At 39.0% G+C, this 18,711-nt stretch overlaps 1 protein-coding gene across 1 annotated transcript in view; it reads right to left on the bottom strand.

The window, feature by feature from the left end:
* The window catches only part of ARID5B (AT-rich interaction domain 5B), a 273,311-nt gene that overhangs the window by 208,244 nt on the left and 46,356 nt on the right, over nt 1-18,711 (bottom strand). Inside the window, exon 3 of the mRNA XM_088450475.1 lies at nt 15,985-16,210. Coding sequence (XP_088306601.1) covers nt 15,985-16,210 — 226 coding nt within the window. The remainder of the gene's footprint in view (nt 1-15,984; nt 16,211-18,711) is intronic.

Here is an 18,711-nt window from a genome sequence, read left to right as displayed (position 1 = left end):
TATATTATATATATATATTTATTTATATTTATATACACACACACACACACAAAATACCATGTCTAAAGTCCCTTTGCAATGTTCATGTGACTGCCGTAAGTTTTCCTTTAAGGGTTATGGGAAATTGTTTGACACAAAGCTAAAAAGGTTTTATGCCAAAACAAGTTCACACATAAATCAGTGTTCTTTCCATTTCATATTGGTTTGTGTCAGACAACAAACTAATAAGAATCAAACAGAACAGCAATGATGACACACTGTCAATATATTCATAGATCACTGTGAAACGTTCACTCTAGTGACTCAATGTACTGTACTAAAACTTTAGTACCATCTAAACTTCCCATCCAAAGATGCGCTTAGCACACTCCAAAGCTATATTGGGAAACTAAATATAAATTCAGTTGTAATTGTTGTGTCACTAGGTCATTGAAAACTAGCTCTGAGTGTGTAAACAATGAATCACAGCATAGCTCTATGTTGCCCCTTTCTAACTTCAAGAAACGAAAACTCCTATTCATGGTTGGAGTACCGGCTTGCTAAGGTCTCTTCTGCCTTCTATGGTTGGACAAAAACAGGATTTTTGTGTGGAATTCCATTTGCCTATTAGAGGGCACTTTGGTCAGAGCACTATGCTCAGCCCTAAACAGGCTCTCTCCCAAGTCAAAAGGGGTCTCACCAATTTAGTATTTCTTTCTTTTTTTTCCAGTTTTGTGAATCCCATCTGAAATACGTATTAAAGCAGTTGCTGTCAGGTATCTAGAATTTATGTTTGCAAACATTCCGCTGTTGGAATCCAGTAGCAGTAGGGAACTGTTTATTGAAAAGAGTTATTGTAAGTACAGAGTATGAGGACTTTGGAGCAATTGCCAATTCTTGAACATGCAACTACCTGAGTCAGAGATGACAGTTGTCCAGGATATCAAAGACTATCAGGTTAATAGTCAGAAAGCCAGGGGATAAATGTCAAAGAGAACAGTCATCCAAGAGCAAGAACGGAAGGTCATAGCCAGAAATGGTAGTTGACCGAGTGCCAGCGGAGCAAAAGCCAGAGTAGTAGTTGTAGTAGCGCTAGAGGTTGGAGTCAAAGCCAGAGAATGAAGTATTCCGAGAGTCAGGGCGTCAAAGCCAGAGATGGTATTTGTCCAAGAGGCAGGGAAACAAAAGCAAAGAAGGTGTTAGCCAGAGAGCCAGGATTTCAAGCTAGAGAAAGTAGTAGTCCGATAGTCATGAGGTTAAAGCCATAGAAGGGGTCATCTGAGAGTCAAGGGGTCAAAATCAGAGATGGTAGTCATCAGAGAACCAGGTCAAGGCCAAAGAATGTAGTATTAAGGGAGTCAAAGCCAGGGGAGGTGTCATCCCAGAGCCAAGGAGTCAAAGCCAGAGAAGGTAATTGTCAGAGAGCCATGGGTTAATCACAGAGAGAGTAGACATCCATTCTAATAAGCATAATCAAATGGTGGGTACACACTAGATGATATGTCACCTGATCCAGAGGAATGGGCAGGCATATCGTACACACTGGCAGGTGTGTACCCACTATGAGCGACCACGTGGTTATTCTTCACATCAACAGATTGATCAAACATGCTGCTCGGTCTGTCAATTTGATGAACGACCCCATGGTTATTGATGCGGCTGGTGAACGGCATATCGTGCGGTCATTCACCAGAACGTACAGTGTCAAACGGCCGCACGATTTGCCATTCGTCGTATCGTGGTGTACCCGGCTTAAATCAGCTAACCCAATGCCTTCATACATATCTCAGAGCAAAGCAGACTCATGGATTTTCCGCAGGGTAAGGACAGGGAGCAAACTAGCACTGGGACTTGACAGTTCCACACTGGTGATATGAGGAAATGTATGCACAAGCTTTCTAAATAACATTTCATGGCTAGGTGATGCAATGTATTATTTCCATATACATAATGTTTAATAACTGATGTTTTAAAACAACGTATTTAATGCACAAGACCAGTGTATATAACATCATATATAAGCAATGGTATGCTCATAAAATAATTGTATTTCTAATTAACAGTATATACATTATAGATATATATATATATATATATATATATATATATAGATATATATATAACAGTCCAGAAAGCTGCACTCATTACTATAGAAACTCCAATAGTGGGGTGCTCCATTAAAGACATTAGGAAGTCCAAAATATATAAAGTCCAAATACATGGAACAGGCACTCACCAGTTAGTAGAAAAAGGTTTTTAATCACTCACATGGTTTAAAACAACAGTCGACATTTCGGTCCAGATAGACCTTTGTCAAGACAAAGAATTCACCACCATGACTCCACCACTAGTAACCACGGGGTTACTAGTGGTGGAGTCATGGTGGTGAATTCTTTGTTTTGACAAAGGTCTATCTAGACCGAAACGTGGACTGTTGTTTTAAACCATGTGAGTGATTAAAAACCTTTTTCTACTAACTGGTGAGTGCCTGTTCCATGTATTTGGAATATATATATATATATATATATATATATATATATATTCCTTATGGTAGTGCTCCGTAAGGAGTGCAACACCATGCAGGTCACTCCAGGACTTTTCAAATAGTCGTTTAATGGAATCGACGTTTCGAGACCACGCATAGTCTCTTTGTCAAGATACAAAACAAACGTGGTAGTGCGTGGAGCACTACCATAAGGATACTTTGTATTATACAGCAGGAGCACAAAGGAGTGCCTGACTATTGCAAGTGTGTATATATATATATATATATATATATATTTAAAAGTAAACTTGATGCAAAACGACAATAGTGCTAAGTTATAAATAAAAAAGATAAATAAATTTTTAAATTGTATAGATAATAGATCCGTACCATATAAAGTGTCAGTGCCATGGCGCACATTAATCAACCTCTATGTTTGAATAACACATAAATCTTAAATATTTAGCCACTGTGAATATATTTAACCTCAAATAAATAAAGTGTCAGTGCATAGTGCAAATTAAGTGTTAATAGACCTCCATGTATGAATAGCTCAGAACCTTATTTTAAAATGGAAAGGGCAAAAGTTTTTATATAGGAAAGATTTTGTTTAAACTAAAAACATAGTTAAAACATAGAATATAGGAGACATTAAAACATGCTAAGTTAGTAATTTGTATAAAAATATCCTAGTAATAGATATTTTAGATATTTCTAAATATAATATGTGCCAAGAATAGAATAAAGAGCCAAATGCTTATCTCATCTTAGGTAAGTTCATATAGGGCAGGTATGGAGCTCACCAACGCATTTCGTCCATTGTATAGACTTCTTCAAGAGTAGTGTATATATATAAACATATACACACACAACCATACATACATACATACACACCTATATAAAATATAAATATACACGCACACACACACCTTACATACATTTGGCCATGCCTCCTAGTATTGGGACTCTCAGTTCTCTTGACGCCACTGCACCCTGATGCCTGTATGTATACTACAGATCCTTCTCCGATCTGCTCGCTTAAGGTTGAAAAGTGTGTCTCCTTTTATTATTTTATTCACTACGCTTATGCCTCAGAGCGAGCAGGGCTACATATGGTGCATTGCACTGCCCACATGTTTAGTCACTTCAGTGCACTGTGCTTATCCTTCACATAATGATACATACAATAAACATGTGACAATACTGGACAGCTTTGTCCCATGTTACAAATGTGTGGATTACCACAAATCACTTCTCTAACAAAAACAAAAATGTTTTCCTCCTAGAAGCTGAGCTTCTATTTAAAATTCAGATGTCATGCATCCCAAAGAGAATACAAATCAATAAATATACAACTAAAAGACCATGTGTAAAAATATATAAATATATATAATCAGACTTTTCAATAGAATTTTATGTCATCCAGATTCATGAGTCTCTTTGAACCTCCCAGTACACATTAAACATCAGTAAGTCTAGACAACATTGTTCTGAGAATGAGTAGACAAAAAAAAATAAAGTCATAACTTGAGAGATTTAAAATATAATTGTTTTGCAATATAGTCACAACTGTACATTTAAAACAAAGATGTGAAATTATTATTACCCAAGCCTTAACTGCAATGGTTTTTGTAAGACATTTATAGGCTATGGGCAAACAGGAAATGTTCAACCTACTCGTCACTGGTATTATTGTTAAACCATGAAGGATAACAAATGATAAAACTCCCTTTATAATTCCTTTTTTGGAAAGGAAAAAGCAGCCTAAGTAGGGAAATGTGCTTTTTCCTGGCTATTAAATCACACACGTTATGTTTTAGTAAATTAGACAGCTATTCACATTTCAGAACTCTTGGCAATGCTTCTGAAGTGTATGGCATACATATGAGTATGTATAAAGAGGGAATGAAATCAATCGACTAAGTTATCACAGAATTGGCTACTCTTTTGTATCATAAGAACACGTTGTGAAATAACTGAATGCTTTCTACAAAACGTCATATATTGTTTAAAGTAAGTGAACAGTGACCATTGAAGAGAAAGTAATAGCAAGTACAACCCTTGTTTACTGGATACCAAAGTATGCTATAAAAATTACTATTTGAACTTCAAGGACTCTTATTTAATTACTTATGAAATAGTATGCAAAAATGAGATTCGCTTCGCTCCTAAAAAATAGCCTTACAGGATAATGAATCCATTGTTTATATGGGGCTACTTCATTTGCTGGTCTTGTGACCTCATGGAGTTTGTGAAAAGACCACAAAAGGCAAAAGAATTTCTGAGGCAGCCACTTATTTTATTCTGTTACTGACAAATTGCAATTCAACATTTTTTTTTTTATTGCTAAGCTATTCTACATGTACCTGCAGTTCTGGAGGAGAGGTGCTGTGGATGGGAGGAGGCTCATATTCTTGATTTTACTAAAAACATGCTTTCTTAAAAAGGTTTTCCATGAGAGAACTAGGGGTAGGGAATACGTATTGTCCCCATAGCTGGGTATGGAGAGTTGGAGACAGTTATTAACCCTACTCCCCTCTACCTTAATTTTATTTAAGGATAAACTGTTCCATGTATTCAGTAGGTATTAGTTGGAAACCACATTGGAAAAAGGGCGAGATTGGCATCCTGATTCTTTGAAGCTAGGGAGAGTTATGTAGACAACCATCCCCCAGTCTTTACAGCAAGATGAGAATTCAGGATTCCCTTAAACATAACACATGGTATTGATATAGAACACTTTCTAATAATACCCCTGTTGTATTTGACTCTTAAGCTGGGTACACACCATACAACATTGTAATCCATGATGCAACGTTGCGATGTAACGATACGCTGTACACACTGCGCGATCTGGTGTACGATGGCACAATATTTTGTTACATGCTGCATGCAACAGTATCGCGTCATTCATTCCATCTCCCCATCTGCCGTGTAGAACATAAGGTGGAACCAAGCGATGAACGACAAATCGGGCATACACACTATACGATGTGTACGATTATATCGTTCCAATCCACGTTGGAGTGATACATCGTATAGTGTGTACCCAGCTTTAGATGAAAGGTCATCTCACATGGATTGACGTGTCTCGTATGGATATCTGCTGACCCACATGGCTCCTCAATTTCATTATTTCACTATTTTCAAAAGTATGTCTTGGGCAATGGCTGTCGTCATATTAGTGAGACTTGGTAATAGTTTAATTTTCCAAGGTATCGGTTTCCTGACAGAATTTTAATCTTATTGATGTCAACATCTCAAAAATGAAGACTAGACGTTCACCTCTATTTGGGATTTTGCTCATTATATTTATGCATGTCTTCCTGTTCTACTGATACAATGAACCAATATACAGATAATTACTTGTATGTTATGTGATGCAGGATTTCAATAAAAATATATACATAAAAAACAACAACAAAAGATGCCATTATCTCCACAGATCAGAATTAGCAGATATATCCCTATTTTTCTCCCTAACAGGCAGGCTTTGCTGGTCCTGCTGCTCCCCTATGCTGAATAGACCCAATATCTTGGTCTGTATCAGCAATCAGCATGATGCTATTTTTAATAGTGAAATAAACAATTGCCACAAATCTTTATTAACATGTCAGGGGGCTGCAAGACAAACAGAGATGGTAGGTTATGCTGGACATGAAAGTGTATGGGGAGGATGAGAGACAATGGGACATAACACTGGTAAGTACAATAGGTATCCTCTGGCTTATGGCTCTGTATGGGGATGTACACTGGGACATGAGTACAGGATTGAGAGTTATGCCGGGAAATGAAAACTATGTTGGAGCTGTCCCCCCCTCACAGGCTGATACAGCACATCCGTACTACAGTACACCACTTGGGAAAGTGTGTGCCACCAATAATATGTCCGACTTCAGTCCCAGCAACATATTGTATGTCCTTATTGTAGTGTATTATGAATATTGTAGTCTATGGACTATTGGGTAGGACGTGCAGTACGGGGATAAATGAAAAGCAAAGGACAAGAAGCCTTCAAGTTAAACTACTCACAAGAGCCTAGTTTGTGTAGTAGGTCACAAGGTGTGTCTCATTTGATAAATTGCGACAGTACAAGATTCTGTATGACAAATAGATCCCTATATAGCTTTAATATAATAGGATATGTACAAAAAATATGTTCTGTCTGGGGCACACCAGCAGAATGGGCATTAGACAAGCAAAATATACAGCAAACTAGCCAGTTTTCTAGCCCAACAAAGAGCAAAATTCGAATTATTTCTAGCTTTTCTTTACCCTTCACAACCCTTTTACTACTTGTTACATGATGACCAGTCTGCCATATCTGTCAGTTTGACCTGTTTAGCAGACCCACATTTTCTGTTTCTGTAAAACAACTGCATGACATCTAAAAGGGTAAACTCCATAACCGCTCCATGTCCCTCCCAGTAAGTGGAACACACCCCCCGAAACAACTTAGCATGCCTTTGGTCGTTGGCCACACCCCCTCTGGCAGTTGGCCACACCTCTTAAATGCCACATGGGCTTCGATCAAACTCTGGTAGGCTTTCCAAGTCTCTGATCAAAAATGAGAAAAATCTGTTGCTCAACTGTTCTGTTGAATTTGTCCCTCTCCTGCTGCAACCACACTGCAGTGCCCAGGAAACAGCTGCTTGTCAGGCTGGTCCCGCAGAGGCAGCCCATGTCTATAAAAGAGAAGGTACCATACACGGGCAAACAGAAGACAGGGAGGGGACAGCGGTGTGCTGGCCCACCCCCTCTCTGCTCTTTCTGCTCTCAGGCAACTTCAACTATAGATCCCAGTGCTGGTGCTCCCCTCCCTCTGTCATTCAGGGCACATGCCCTGTCTGCACCACACCCCCACCTCAACTCATCCATACTGACTTCCATAGGCACAAAAATTTGAATTGCCTGTCAGAGCACGCTGGCACCTATAGTTCTACAGTAGATGGAAAGTGACAGGTTGTCTATGTCAGCTGTACAGAGACTGGAAATGTTGCAGTCTTACCAGGGGCGAGAGGAGGGGGCCCATGTGCATTCCCTGTCCGGGGCCCCCTCCTCTTTTCCCAGCGGCCGGCAGCCGACTGACGTGGCGGCCAGCCACCGTAGCATTAGTAGACTCTGGGCACTAGAGTGTGCCCGGAGTCTACTGCGCATGCGCAAAACGCCAGAAAAATGGCCGCTTTGGCCATTTTTCCAGCATTTTGGACAGCGCTGACACCTGGTGCGGAACCTCGGAAAGGTAAGTTTTAAATAACATGGGTGCAGGGTGTGCGGTGCGGACCCACCTGGACCCAGAGGCCCATGTGCACCGCACACCCTGCACCCATTATAGATACGCCCCTGAGTCTTACTAAAAATTATGGCACCTGGCTGGGATTAGATCTACAAATTGAGTAGTGTATTGCAGTTAACTCTGCAATACAGTACAGGAAACATTTTACAATTACCTTGAATATTCAGAGCTAAACAAAGATAAGCTAATTACAGCTATATCACAAGACCGCACACATTTTTTTCACATAATCTTTAGCTATGATACAATGTCCACTACAATAAATTCATCTTCCTCTGTAGTTCATAAACCCATCTTAAGTTTCCAGCCATCTTTATAAAATACTTTACATTCATAGCAGGAATTATTCCAGCAATAGTAACAAGGAAGAGATTAAAATTGCCTATATGGACAGGTACATACTTGAAAATAATTAATAGGGTATTATACCTATACATCCGAATCATACTGAACCATAATCTTAAACCTCATACTGCATTGATTTCAATTTCCAAGGTTACTTATTAAAGAATACAGTCCATAAAAACAATAAAGATTATACATTGGAAAATTATAGATAGTGGTTATATTTATTCTGCTTATAACAACAAGGGGGTCTTATATAAAGTGACACCTCAAAAGGTCAAAATATATCGGTTTAATTTTATTTATTTTTTTACTCTACCCAAGCAAATGTTATATTATTTTGGGACAGAGAGAACTTTCATTATGCACCATTGTTGAGTAAATAAATGTAATTTACGGGCCTTAGATAGAGTAAATATAGACATAAATGTATATAAAGATTTCAAAATGTAATTTTTAATTTCCTTTCACTATATAATGATGGAAGTACCTTTACTAATTGCATAAATATAAATGTTGCTTATTCCAGTATGTCAATTAAATCTATCCTCTACCACCAATGCTTGAAACAGTGATCAATTGAAATTTTAGTCCTTGCGATGTCAAGAAACATTCTCAAGACCAAAAGCAAACCATTTATTTGGAAAAATGTACCTCAAACGTCACTAAAGCAAACAACAATGTGTGCTGCCTTTCAATAAACAGAGTGAAAAATGACAAACTTTTCCTGATGCTTTCAATTTCGAAGATATTTTCAATCAATGAGTCCCAGAAGTACTGATGATGACCAATGAAATTTTCTTCCATATACAAAAACAAACAAAAAAACAACTTAATTTGGTCTCTAAAATGTTATTAGGGGATATATGTATGCCTGTCATGACTAGCCAGTTAAAGCATGTGCAGTGGAACTAAAAACCCAGCCTCCATTTTTTGGATTAAAAAAAATCTATATTAAAAATACTAAAAAATAACACTTAAAATAGTTAAGCTAAGTTCATTTTAAATAGTAAAGTATTTTTTTTACATTAATTTTCCCAAGATAGTCAAAACATAACAGGGGATGCTTATTAAAAGGACCCAGCAAATCTTACTGAATCTCATGGCTGCAGAGGGCTATCATTCCTGTTCCCAGTGGTGACTCCATGATGCATAGACTTTTAGCTAATTAAAAAAATAGAGCAACATTTTTAATTGTGAAATTGTACCATATTGGGCAATAAAACAAAAGCAATTCTGTTGGTCCATCAAGACAGAATTTTTGCAGGATTGTCTGACAGTAGCCAAACATTACATTCCTATATTATATATGTTATATATTTACATCACTTTATACTATATATATCTCCCAACTGTCCTGAATTTGGCAGAAACATCCTAATTTGAGGTAAGTGTCCCGCTACAGTCAACTTGTCCTACCTCGTGGTTGGTTGTGAGGTTTGTCAATAGTTACCAGCTCCAACAGAGACAGATGCCTCCTGTGAATGCAGCAGTTTAAGTTGTTTTTCTGCGAAGTAAGGGAGCACTACCAAAGCAGTTTGTGTAGCGATTCTCCACCATAAACCAATATATACATATATACAAATACTCATTAATTAGATCGAAACCCCTGGCCTGAGTGGAAGCCTCCCTATTATTTCATTTTTGTAGTAGTAAAAACACGCACCGCAAGAAAAGAGACACAAATGTGATAAATCTTGAGGACTCATTTGCATACTCATGAACTTTCCAGAGAGCACCTCATCCTCCTTAAACACTCGGAGCATGGTAACATGATCTCACAAATGCTAATCTTGCAGGAACAGCGCAGGTTCTAGGGTAAAAGATCAATCATTGACTAAAGGAAAGGAAATGAATAAAAACAAAACCAGACAGCTTTTAAGGTGTTTTTAGATAGGAATGCCGTTTTCCTGCCAAGATGTGTACTAAAAGTATGTTCAGCTCATTTTCTGAGGAGGAAAAACACAGTATTACTACAGAATACAGAAAGCATTGCTGCAACACTCGTACCAAAACTCATTTGGCCCAATGCTTAAAAATAATGAAGATAATGTCTCATTCACATCCTTAGCTCTGACATCTATCAATCTGAAAGCCTTTTATGGGTACCAAAAACCTGCCGTTCTCGCCAAGAGAGCTGTGACAGGTTCACTGTCCGATCTAGCTACACCCAAACTGGACACAATGCAGCGTTTGGTGCTTAGGTAAAGCTGGTAGAGGGCTTCGTTAGTGCCACTGGAGGATGACCACACACACACAGGTCAGGAATCGGTCAATATACCGTAAAGACTAAAGAGTGACCATTGTTGGCCATCGCAATCATTTTGGATCAAAGCCACACTCAATGTCAGGTCAAACACCCAATATTGCAGTCAAGATTGCAAAATGTATAGCAGACATATGGCTATTGAATTTGCCATACCTTATAAAATAAATGTATAGTATTCTGGAGGTTTAGGAAACCTGAAGCTTTGGACATCTACATAGAATTCTGCACATTTTTTTTTTATTTTTTTTTTAACGGGTGATGACTACACAATTTGTTAAATGCATGACCTGCAAATTAAATTAAATAATTTGCATACACAAAAAAAAAAAATGTACTGTGTGTCTTATGCCTCAGTGGGGTCACTAGTTTAATTCATGTAGGTAACAGGTGCACTTTAATATTAATTAAATACTGATGTTTGACATTTGTTTGGGCGTACTTACATTTATTAGAGGAGGTAAAATTGTGAACTCTTTGGGCTCGATTCAATTCAACGCGAATTGAATAGCGGTGGGAAGGAGCTCCCAGAGATATTCAATTCTGCGCTCTGTTAGGTCGGGGAATGCCCGTTCTCCTTCCCTTCACACCTTAAACAGAGTGTTTAGTCATGAGAACGGGCATTCTCCGACTAAACTTCCCGGCGCGATGCTGTCTCCGCCGTGCTAAAGGCAGAAAACAGCATCGCGCCTGTACTTTTGTCGGATTTCTGCTCGCACCCCAGGAGGGATGCGAGAAGAAAATCCTTAGTCGGGGTTAATAGTGCACTTAATTAAATAGCTCCGGAAGCTCCTTCCCGGCGCTATTCAATTCGCGTTGAATTGTATTGAGCCCATTATGTGAGTAGCATGGTCACTTGAGCGCTCATGATTATAACACGAAGATGTATAGTGATAATACCAAAAGGCCAGAGCAGTCAATGTATGTGTACAAACAGAGGTGAAATTACAGTATAACAGTACTGTATATTCATAAGCCACAATAAAAAAAAAAAATTTCAACTTAGATGGGTCATCAAAAAGGCTCCCCTAAGATGCTTAGTACATCAGTACAGGCTTATGGGTGCCCGTCATAAATTCTACACTAGAGCCCTCTAATTACATCGCTGTATAAACGGCACTGAGTGGGTTAAATCAACAAGTAGCGCAAGTTCTCTGATTTACTCCAACAGTTATTTAATGATGCCGTCTATTTAATGATTTAACTTCATCTCTATCAGTATTTCTAAGAGCAGTGTCTCCAGCTGACAGTGCAATGCTTTATCTTTTGCCTTCCATGTCTAAATAAAATAGAGCAGAGACAAACTGAAGATGGCCTTTGGTGCATTGTCTGAGTAATACGTACTGCTTACCAAGCAAATCCTGGCCCATTTACTCAAACCACAATGCAATGTTCTCATAAGACATTAACAAGAATCTCAGAATCCGTGTGAAGCAGATCCATGTAAGTAGATGCTCCCAGAGAATAAACATGTGTTACAGACATTTTCTTTCTATGACACTTCCTACTGCTATCAATTATACCGCTGCACAGATGTGATAATTCACCTTTAGTATTAGGAAATAATGAGGGATACTCCTTTTCAAAATTATGTACACATTCTGCCACTAAACCATCTGTCAAGCCTCATGCCATTCATCATTCGCCCTTCAGATTGTGAGACAGCGGTGATACGAGTTTATTCTAACAAATGGATTGACAAACAGCATACTGGTAGGGGTGTTTTGTCAGATTTAAATGTCAGTTTCACACCCACTGACAGGGTCACGGAGACATTGGGTGGGCCTGGGTACTGTGGGGGGCGAGGACAGCAAAGGAGGTGCGGCTATGCCCCGTTATTGTACACCATACTTGCCGACATCTCGGCAGGGGAATCAGGGAGGGGGCTGGCAGGTCCGTCCAGCAGGGAGGACGGGGGCGGGTCAAAGAGGTGGAGCGGGGGCGTGCCGACGCGATCGCGTCATAGTGGCCCCGCCCCCCGCTTTATAATGCCAATATTACTGGCATTATAAGGCAGGGGGCGGGGCTACGATGACGTGATTCGTGCTGAATCGCGTCATCACACCCCCCGCACGCCCACTTTTGCGGCTGGCGCGGGGGTTAGCGGGGAGCCGGCATCTATTCCGGGGGACTTGCCTAGTCTTGCGGGGTGTCGGGAGCGGCACCCGATTTTCGGGAGGCTCCCGACAGTCCCGGGAGAGTAGGCAAGTATGTTGTACACACCACCATCAGACACAGAATGGAGCATGGTTGCGACATTGTGGGGGCATGCTTACCCCTGCATTCCCGGGGCCACTAGACAGGCCGGGTACTTTGTACCCACTATGCCCTCTCTGCACCCCTGCCCGCTGACACTACAGACTATAGAAAAATCGCCAAACTTGCAGTGTCTATAACCAAATAACTATGTTATTGTCAGCAAGTATGAATAAGGCTTTAATTCCCTAGGAGCTAGTGACATGACCTCACTGAGACACACAGTGGCGTATTCAGCCAACAAAATGGCTGCCTCGGCTATGGGTATGCATTGGGAGTAAGTGCATTCTACCTTTGATGCTCTTTGTGAAATGTACAATATTGTCTGTAAATGGATAAAATGTTTTGCACCACACAAAATGTTATTGTGGTTAGAAAAATTATCTTTATCATAGGTCAGTTAACAGAAAATGTCAAAAGAAAGTGCAAGAGTTTATGACCTTAACATATATAGCTTAGAGAGAAAAAAAACTTCAGGGAATTAAGATGGAACAGTGTTTTCTTCCACAAGCTTATTTCCTTTGAAACTCTCTAGAGTCAGACTGAAATAAGAAGAGTACAAAATCTGAAGCTTATAGTGAACTGTAAAATAAAGTAAAATACAGCAAGCTGTTTTACCAAATGGGTGATAGATGCTCTTGTAACAGCCTCCCAAAAGACATGGTAATCCAGAGCCAGTCCTAGGCATAGACAAACTAAGCAAATGCCTAGGGCATTTGGAATGCCTAGGGGCAAATGTACTAAAGTGAGAGTTTTTAGAAGTGAGTTTTAGAAGAGATGTTGCCCATAGCAACCAATCAGATGTTAGCTATTATCTTCTAGAAGGTGCTAGTTAAATGTTAAGTAGAATCTGATTGGTTGCTATGGGCAACATCTCTTTTAAAACCCAATTCTAAAAAATCTCACTTTAGTAAATTTACTCCCTAGGGTCATTCAAGCCCGCCTAAGTCCGGTGGTTGGCTGAGGTTTGGGGCAGGCACTGAGGCACGGGGCACCTGCTGCCAACTGGGGCAGCTGCTACTGCTGCTGCCCATCGTCCACTGTTTGCTGCTGCTGGGCCCAATTGGAGCTGTCAGCTGAGCTCCAATCGAGCCCAGCAGCAGCAGCAAACAGTGAGTGGGCAGGCAACGGCTCTTAGCTCCAATCAGGCAGCAGCGACAGTGGGAGCAAGCAGGTTCAGGGAGGCTGGAGCAGAGTAGTAGACTCTGCACAGTGGGGCAGTGGGCATCAACAAAAATGGCCGCTGATCTCTGAAGGAGGGCTGCTGCGCATTGCTTATTATTTTCTATTATTTTTATTATTTTCTGTACACTTTTGTTTCCTGATTTCCATGCTGAGAAGTAAAGCACTATTCCATTAATGTACACGGAAGCTGTATGTGGACTCTCATTAAAGCACCTATACACACACACACACACACACACACACACACAGCAAGAAGCACTCCGCAAAAATATATCAAAGCAAGTGCCCTCCAAACATAACCCACACGGTGGTGAATTATGACCAATATTACCGTCCAATGTCGGTACTTTCCAATGTCGGATATGATCTACTCCAGACAAGTGAGATTGTCAACGTTTCAATGCAATTAAACAACGAATGTTCTAAAAACATTGAAACGTTGGCAATCTCACTTGTCTGGAATGGATCTTTTTTGCAGGCCGCCAACACACACACACACAGCGGCAGCCGCGAGGAGGGGGGTGGGTCAAGTCCCCGACCCGCCCACCAGCCGCCGAGTCCCGCCCCCCAGCCGCCGGGACCCGAGGGCACAAGCAGATGATGGCCGTTCAGTGTGTATGAACGACCATCATCAGCAGATATATCTGTCAGGTGTGTACCCACCTTTATACCATTGTGACTAATAGGTTTGTTTCACATATCTCGAAAGATGCCATTTTACATGAGAAAGCTTTAATGATCCACAGCAACAAAACAACTATGACATAATTGACAGTCCAACATCATCTAGAATAAAATGGCTGTTTTAATAGCCTTAATTTAAAATATTTTCTATTCAATGCCTCTAAAGCTTTCAATAAAATACCTATAAAAGCATACTTCCTTGGTTTAAACAACGACCCAAAGAAAATAAATGTTGTCAGCCTGTAATGACATATTTATAGGCCAATAAAGCTTCACTTGAAAGCAACATATTAAAGGAAGCAATTCAAGAAAATAATTGTAATTTTGTTAAAACTATTACCTGATGATTAACTACAAAATTAATTATGTTAAATTGAATGTTTCACTAACTTTATTGTTAAAGCTCGGTAAAAAAAAAAAATTATTAATTCAGCTTTTTTTTTTCTATTTGCCAACTTTGCATGTTTCCTGATCACAGATGCTACCTAGTTCTATACAAAACATGCATATACAGAGATTTCTGGTAAGCAAAAGCATTAATCAGCCTGACACACATTATGCCTTTCTTTCGGTGGAAAAAAAAAAAACACACAAAAACATTAAACATTTAATTTAACAGCTTTTACAGATTGAATTTCTGACATTTTAAATACATATTCAATACAGCAGGAGCTGAATAGATAATTCATGTAAAGAGGTAAGGGTAACTTTAACATGTTTAAAGACTGTCATCTCTGTTATTAATGCACTGTTTAAGTATAAAAAAAAAATGTAAATAATAAAATAGTAATATATGGGTTGCTGTAGCTGGTTGGAGCAACAGCAAATTGTGTCATGGCTGTTGAGTTTGAGGCATTGTTGGGGATTGTCTATAGGTGTAGCCACAATTGTACAGATTTAAATTAATAATAATAATATTAATAATAATAATATTAATAATAATAATAATAATAATAATAATAATAATATATATAAAATAGGACTATTGGGAAATAGAAATACCCAATGAAACCAATTTTTATTCATCACAGTATTGGGTATGTATCCATAAATGTAAAATGTAGGTTTTGATATTTAAATAAATGTGTAAAAATCAAAGCAGATATTCAATGGCACTTTCGAAAAGGTATCCTTCACAGTGCTTTGAAGAATTCCCAACATTTTGTTTCTCTTCTCCCAATGGGGGAGATGTATGAAGCTCTAAAAAGTGATCAACTGGAAAGTGATAAACTACCAGCCACTCAGCTCCTAACTGTCATATTACAGGCTGTGTTTGAAAAACGGCAGTTAGGAGCTGATTGGAGAGTGATAAATATACCATAAAATGTATCACTTTCCAGAACTTAGTACATCTACCCCAGAGACACAGATAAGATAAAACAAACAGGTACAATCCTATTATTAATGTACACATTCCACAAGCACCATGTTATTAGGATAGCATGCAAATGACAAGATATTTTCAGCAATTAATATTTGTATAGTTACCCAGTTCAGTCTTTTCTTTGAAGACATCCTTGAAATTGAGCCCGCTATTTAATGTGGATTGTCTGTATTTCAATCCGCAATCTTTTTGACCATTCTTCCCCAGATCTTTCAGCTTTAGGGGTAACGCTCGGAGTCCACACTTCCATTTTGATAAATCCGACTGAGCCCATTTCACTAGATCTTCAAGTTTGACAATGACTTTTTCTGAAACCGCAATCACTTCATCCTTTAACAAAATAGAGGTCATGTTTATTAAAACATATTCAGAGTTCAATCACATACATAATTTCCAAATGTAAATGCCTATATTAATAGTTAAAAATAAGTACTGTACATTTGTACACTGGGGGTGGTCAGGGATAGGAAACCAGTAACTCCAATATATGCACTTAAAATATGTTTTTAGTGAAAATATATTGATTGGGCCGACAAGAAAAATGGACTAGTTGTAAACAAACAGAAAGCAAACCTAACACATTTTGGCCATATTATTCAGCAAGGATTTATATATTGTGTCTTCAGACAATACAATACATCAGCTTTTAAGAGGAATTTGGACCATTAGCAGAAACAGAACACTTTGCATTTATAGAAAGGTGACCTCTAGCATACAATATATTATTTGATGTCCTTGATTTGACCCAAAGGGGTTGAGCTTGAAATATAAAATAGTCTTCTCTTTTGTAAGAACAAAGAACACAAACACATTTGAAATGGGCTCACTCTGTTGACTTAGTCAAACTAGATGGAAAACAAAGATGATAAAAGGCTGTTTGTCAGGAATCCTTTAAGTGGATTTATCTTTGCAGTGACAAAATATTTTTGAAACTTTTTCTTTATATTACTTATATAATATGTCTAAAATTGGCCATACAGGGGCAGATCCAGACACTGAACCTGAGCAAGGAAGTTGATTGTCCAATTTGGTCACATGTGTATCCTACACTGCACTACATCATACCTCATAACCCTCCCGATTTTGGCTGGACAGTCCTGTTTTTTGTGCAATGTCGTGCTACTCTAGTGTCCCATGGGGGGTGGAAAGATTGAGATATCACCCTTTCACCTGCTGCTCTGCCAGATGAATGGATACCACACACCTGTGCATGACACCTAGCAGAGACACATGGGGCAGCAACAGGGGGGTGAGGCATGGCCATGACCACAATGTGGCATGCGACATGGCTATGTTCCCTTTTTGTGTGGATGCATAATGCTCCGGCTCCCATCTCCCATATGTTGAAAGGTACAGTATGTTACAGCCAACTCCACCACACTTTGAGCTGCCAAGTGGTAAAACACTGATTCCAATTATCTACTGCTGGGTACTATGCTAGAAGCAACTGTTCTCGGCAGTAGGGATAGATTTAACCTTTTTGAAAAAAATACACAATTAAATCAGCCTAAGGCGATATTCATAAAGTACATCAGCAGTTCTTTAATGCCTCACACTTGTAGGAAAAAATTCCCGGGTTCCTAAATCTATAATACCTGGGCTCACACACAATGCCCCGTGTATAAATAATAATGCTCACCTGTTATCCCTATACAGCAATATGAGAAAAAAAACTGCTTACAGCTCCCCGTAAGTCCCTTAATTATATGGTGTAATAATCTGCTGATAAAGAAGGTAACCTGGAATTACTGAGAAAGAATAAAGCAAATAAAGGAGGCTGAATAAAAATGCATCTTGAAAAAAAAAAATCCGCAGTGTAACAGTTCAGCTATTTCACATCACCAGCTTTGACAGGGATGCATGGTAAATGAAGACTTTTAGGTCCATTTAGAAGCAAATGTAACTTGTCACGCTGAGATGACTAATGGTTTGCTGATCTTTACAGAAATGAAGTAAAGTTAATAGAAATTTTTTGAAACTCTGACTCATCGAAGAACAGGCTCTTGTGTAGAATGTGTGTTCCTGATTTTTGGATACAAAATATTGATTTAAGCTTTTGTACTTAAAAAAAAAAAATCAAACAGTGAAATAATTGTACAGAAACCATCATAGTCTGATGCCCATTTTCTTGTTTCCCAACAAACACACTGGAGATGTAAGTGAAGGACAGCTTATTTTTCTATTCCAGATGTCCAAATACATGACACTGGCACATTTTCTGAGGTAGAACTGCCAACTGGAAGCGTTCACACAAGCTAAATAAATAACTTCTTAAAATAGTTATGTTTGTGGTTCTGTATTTTTGGGAATTGAAGGATCTTCCTGTAGTAGATTACATAAATCAGAAGCTAAACTTTGTGACCTGCTAGCACATCATGGATAGCTTGGGTTGTAGTATTTAACTATCTTAGGGTAGGTGGTGGTGACATTCATAAGCCTTTTCAGGCTTCTGGATTTTGGAAAAAGCCGTGAACCCGAAATCTGAATGTGTCAAATATAAAAACTAAACAAACCTCAACAAACTTCACATTTGCAGTACGTTCAATGCAGGGTGCTTTTTTATGCATTCTAATAAACAAATGATCAAATGGCTAAAAGTAGTCAATTAAAAAAAATACCACAGGGTAAAAAAATATTGGTTTCCTCCCTTGTGGTTTTTGTTTTCTGTATTAAGCTGGGTACACACTAGGTCGCCGATCGTCCAACCTATCTGATGATTGGTAAGTGCATACCAATCGGGCTTGACATAACAACTGGACAGGTATTTAAATTTCCCGCCCAGTTGAGCTGTCACTCATTGGCGTGTCCCTGCAGCATGTGTACGGGCGATC

Source organism: Taudactylus pleione, unplaced genomic scaffold, assembly GCF_031769625.1.
Source record: "Taudactylus pleione unplaced genomic scaffold, aTauple2 ptg000518l, whole genome shotgun sequence".
Lineage (NCBI taxonomy): Eukaryota > Metazoa > Chordata > Amphibia > Anura > Myobatrachidae > Taudactylus > Taudactylus pleione.
The sequence above is the reverse complement of the archived record's forward strand: the minus strand, read 5'-3'. Positions and strand labels throughout refer to the sequence as shown.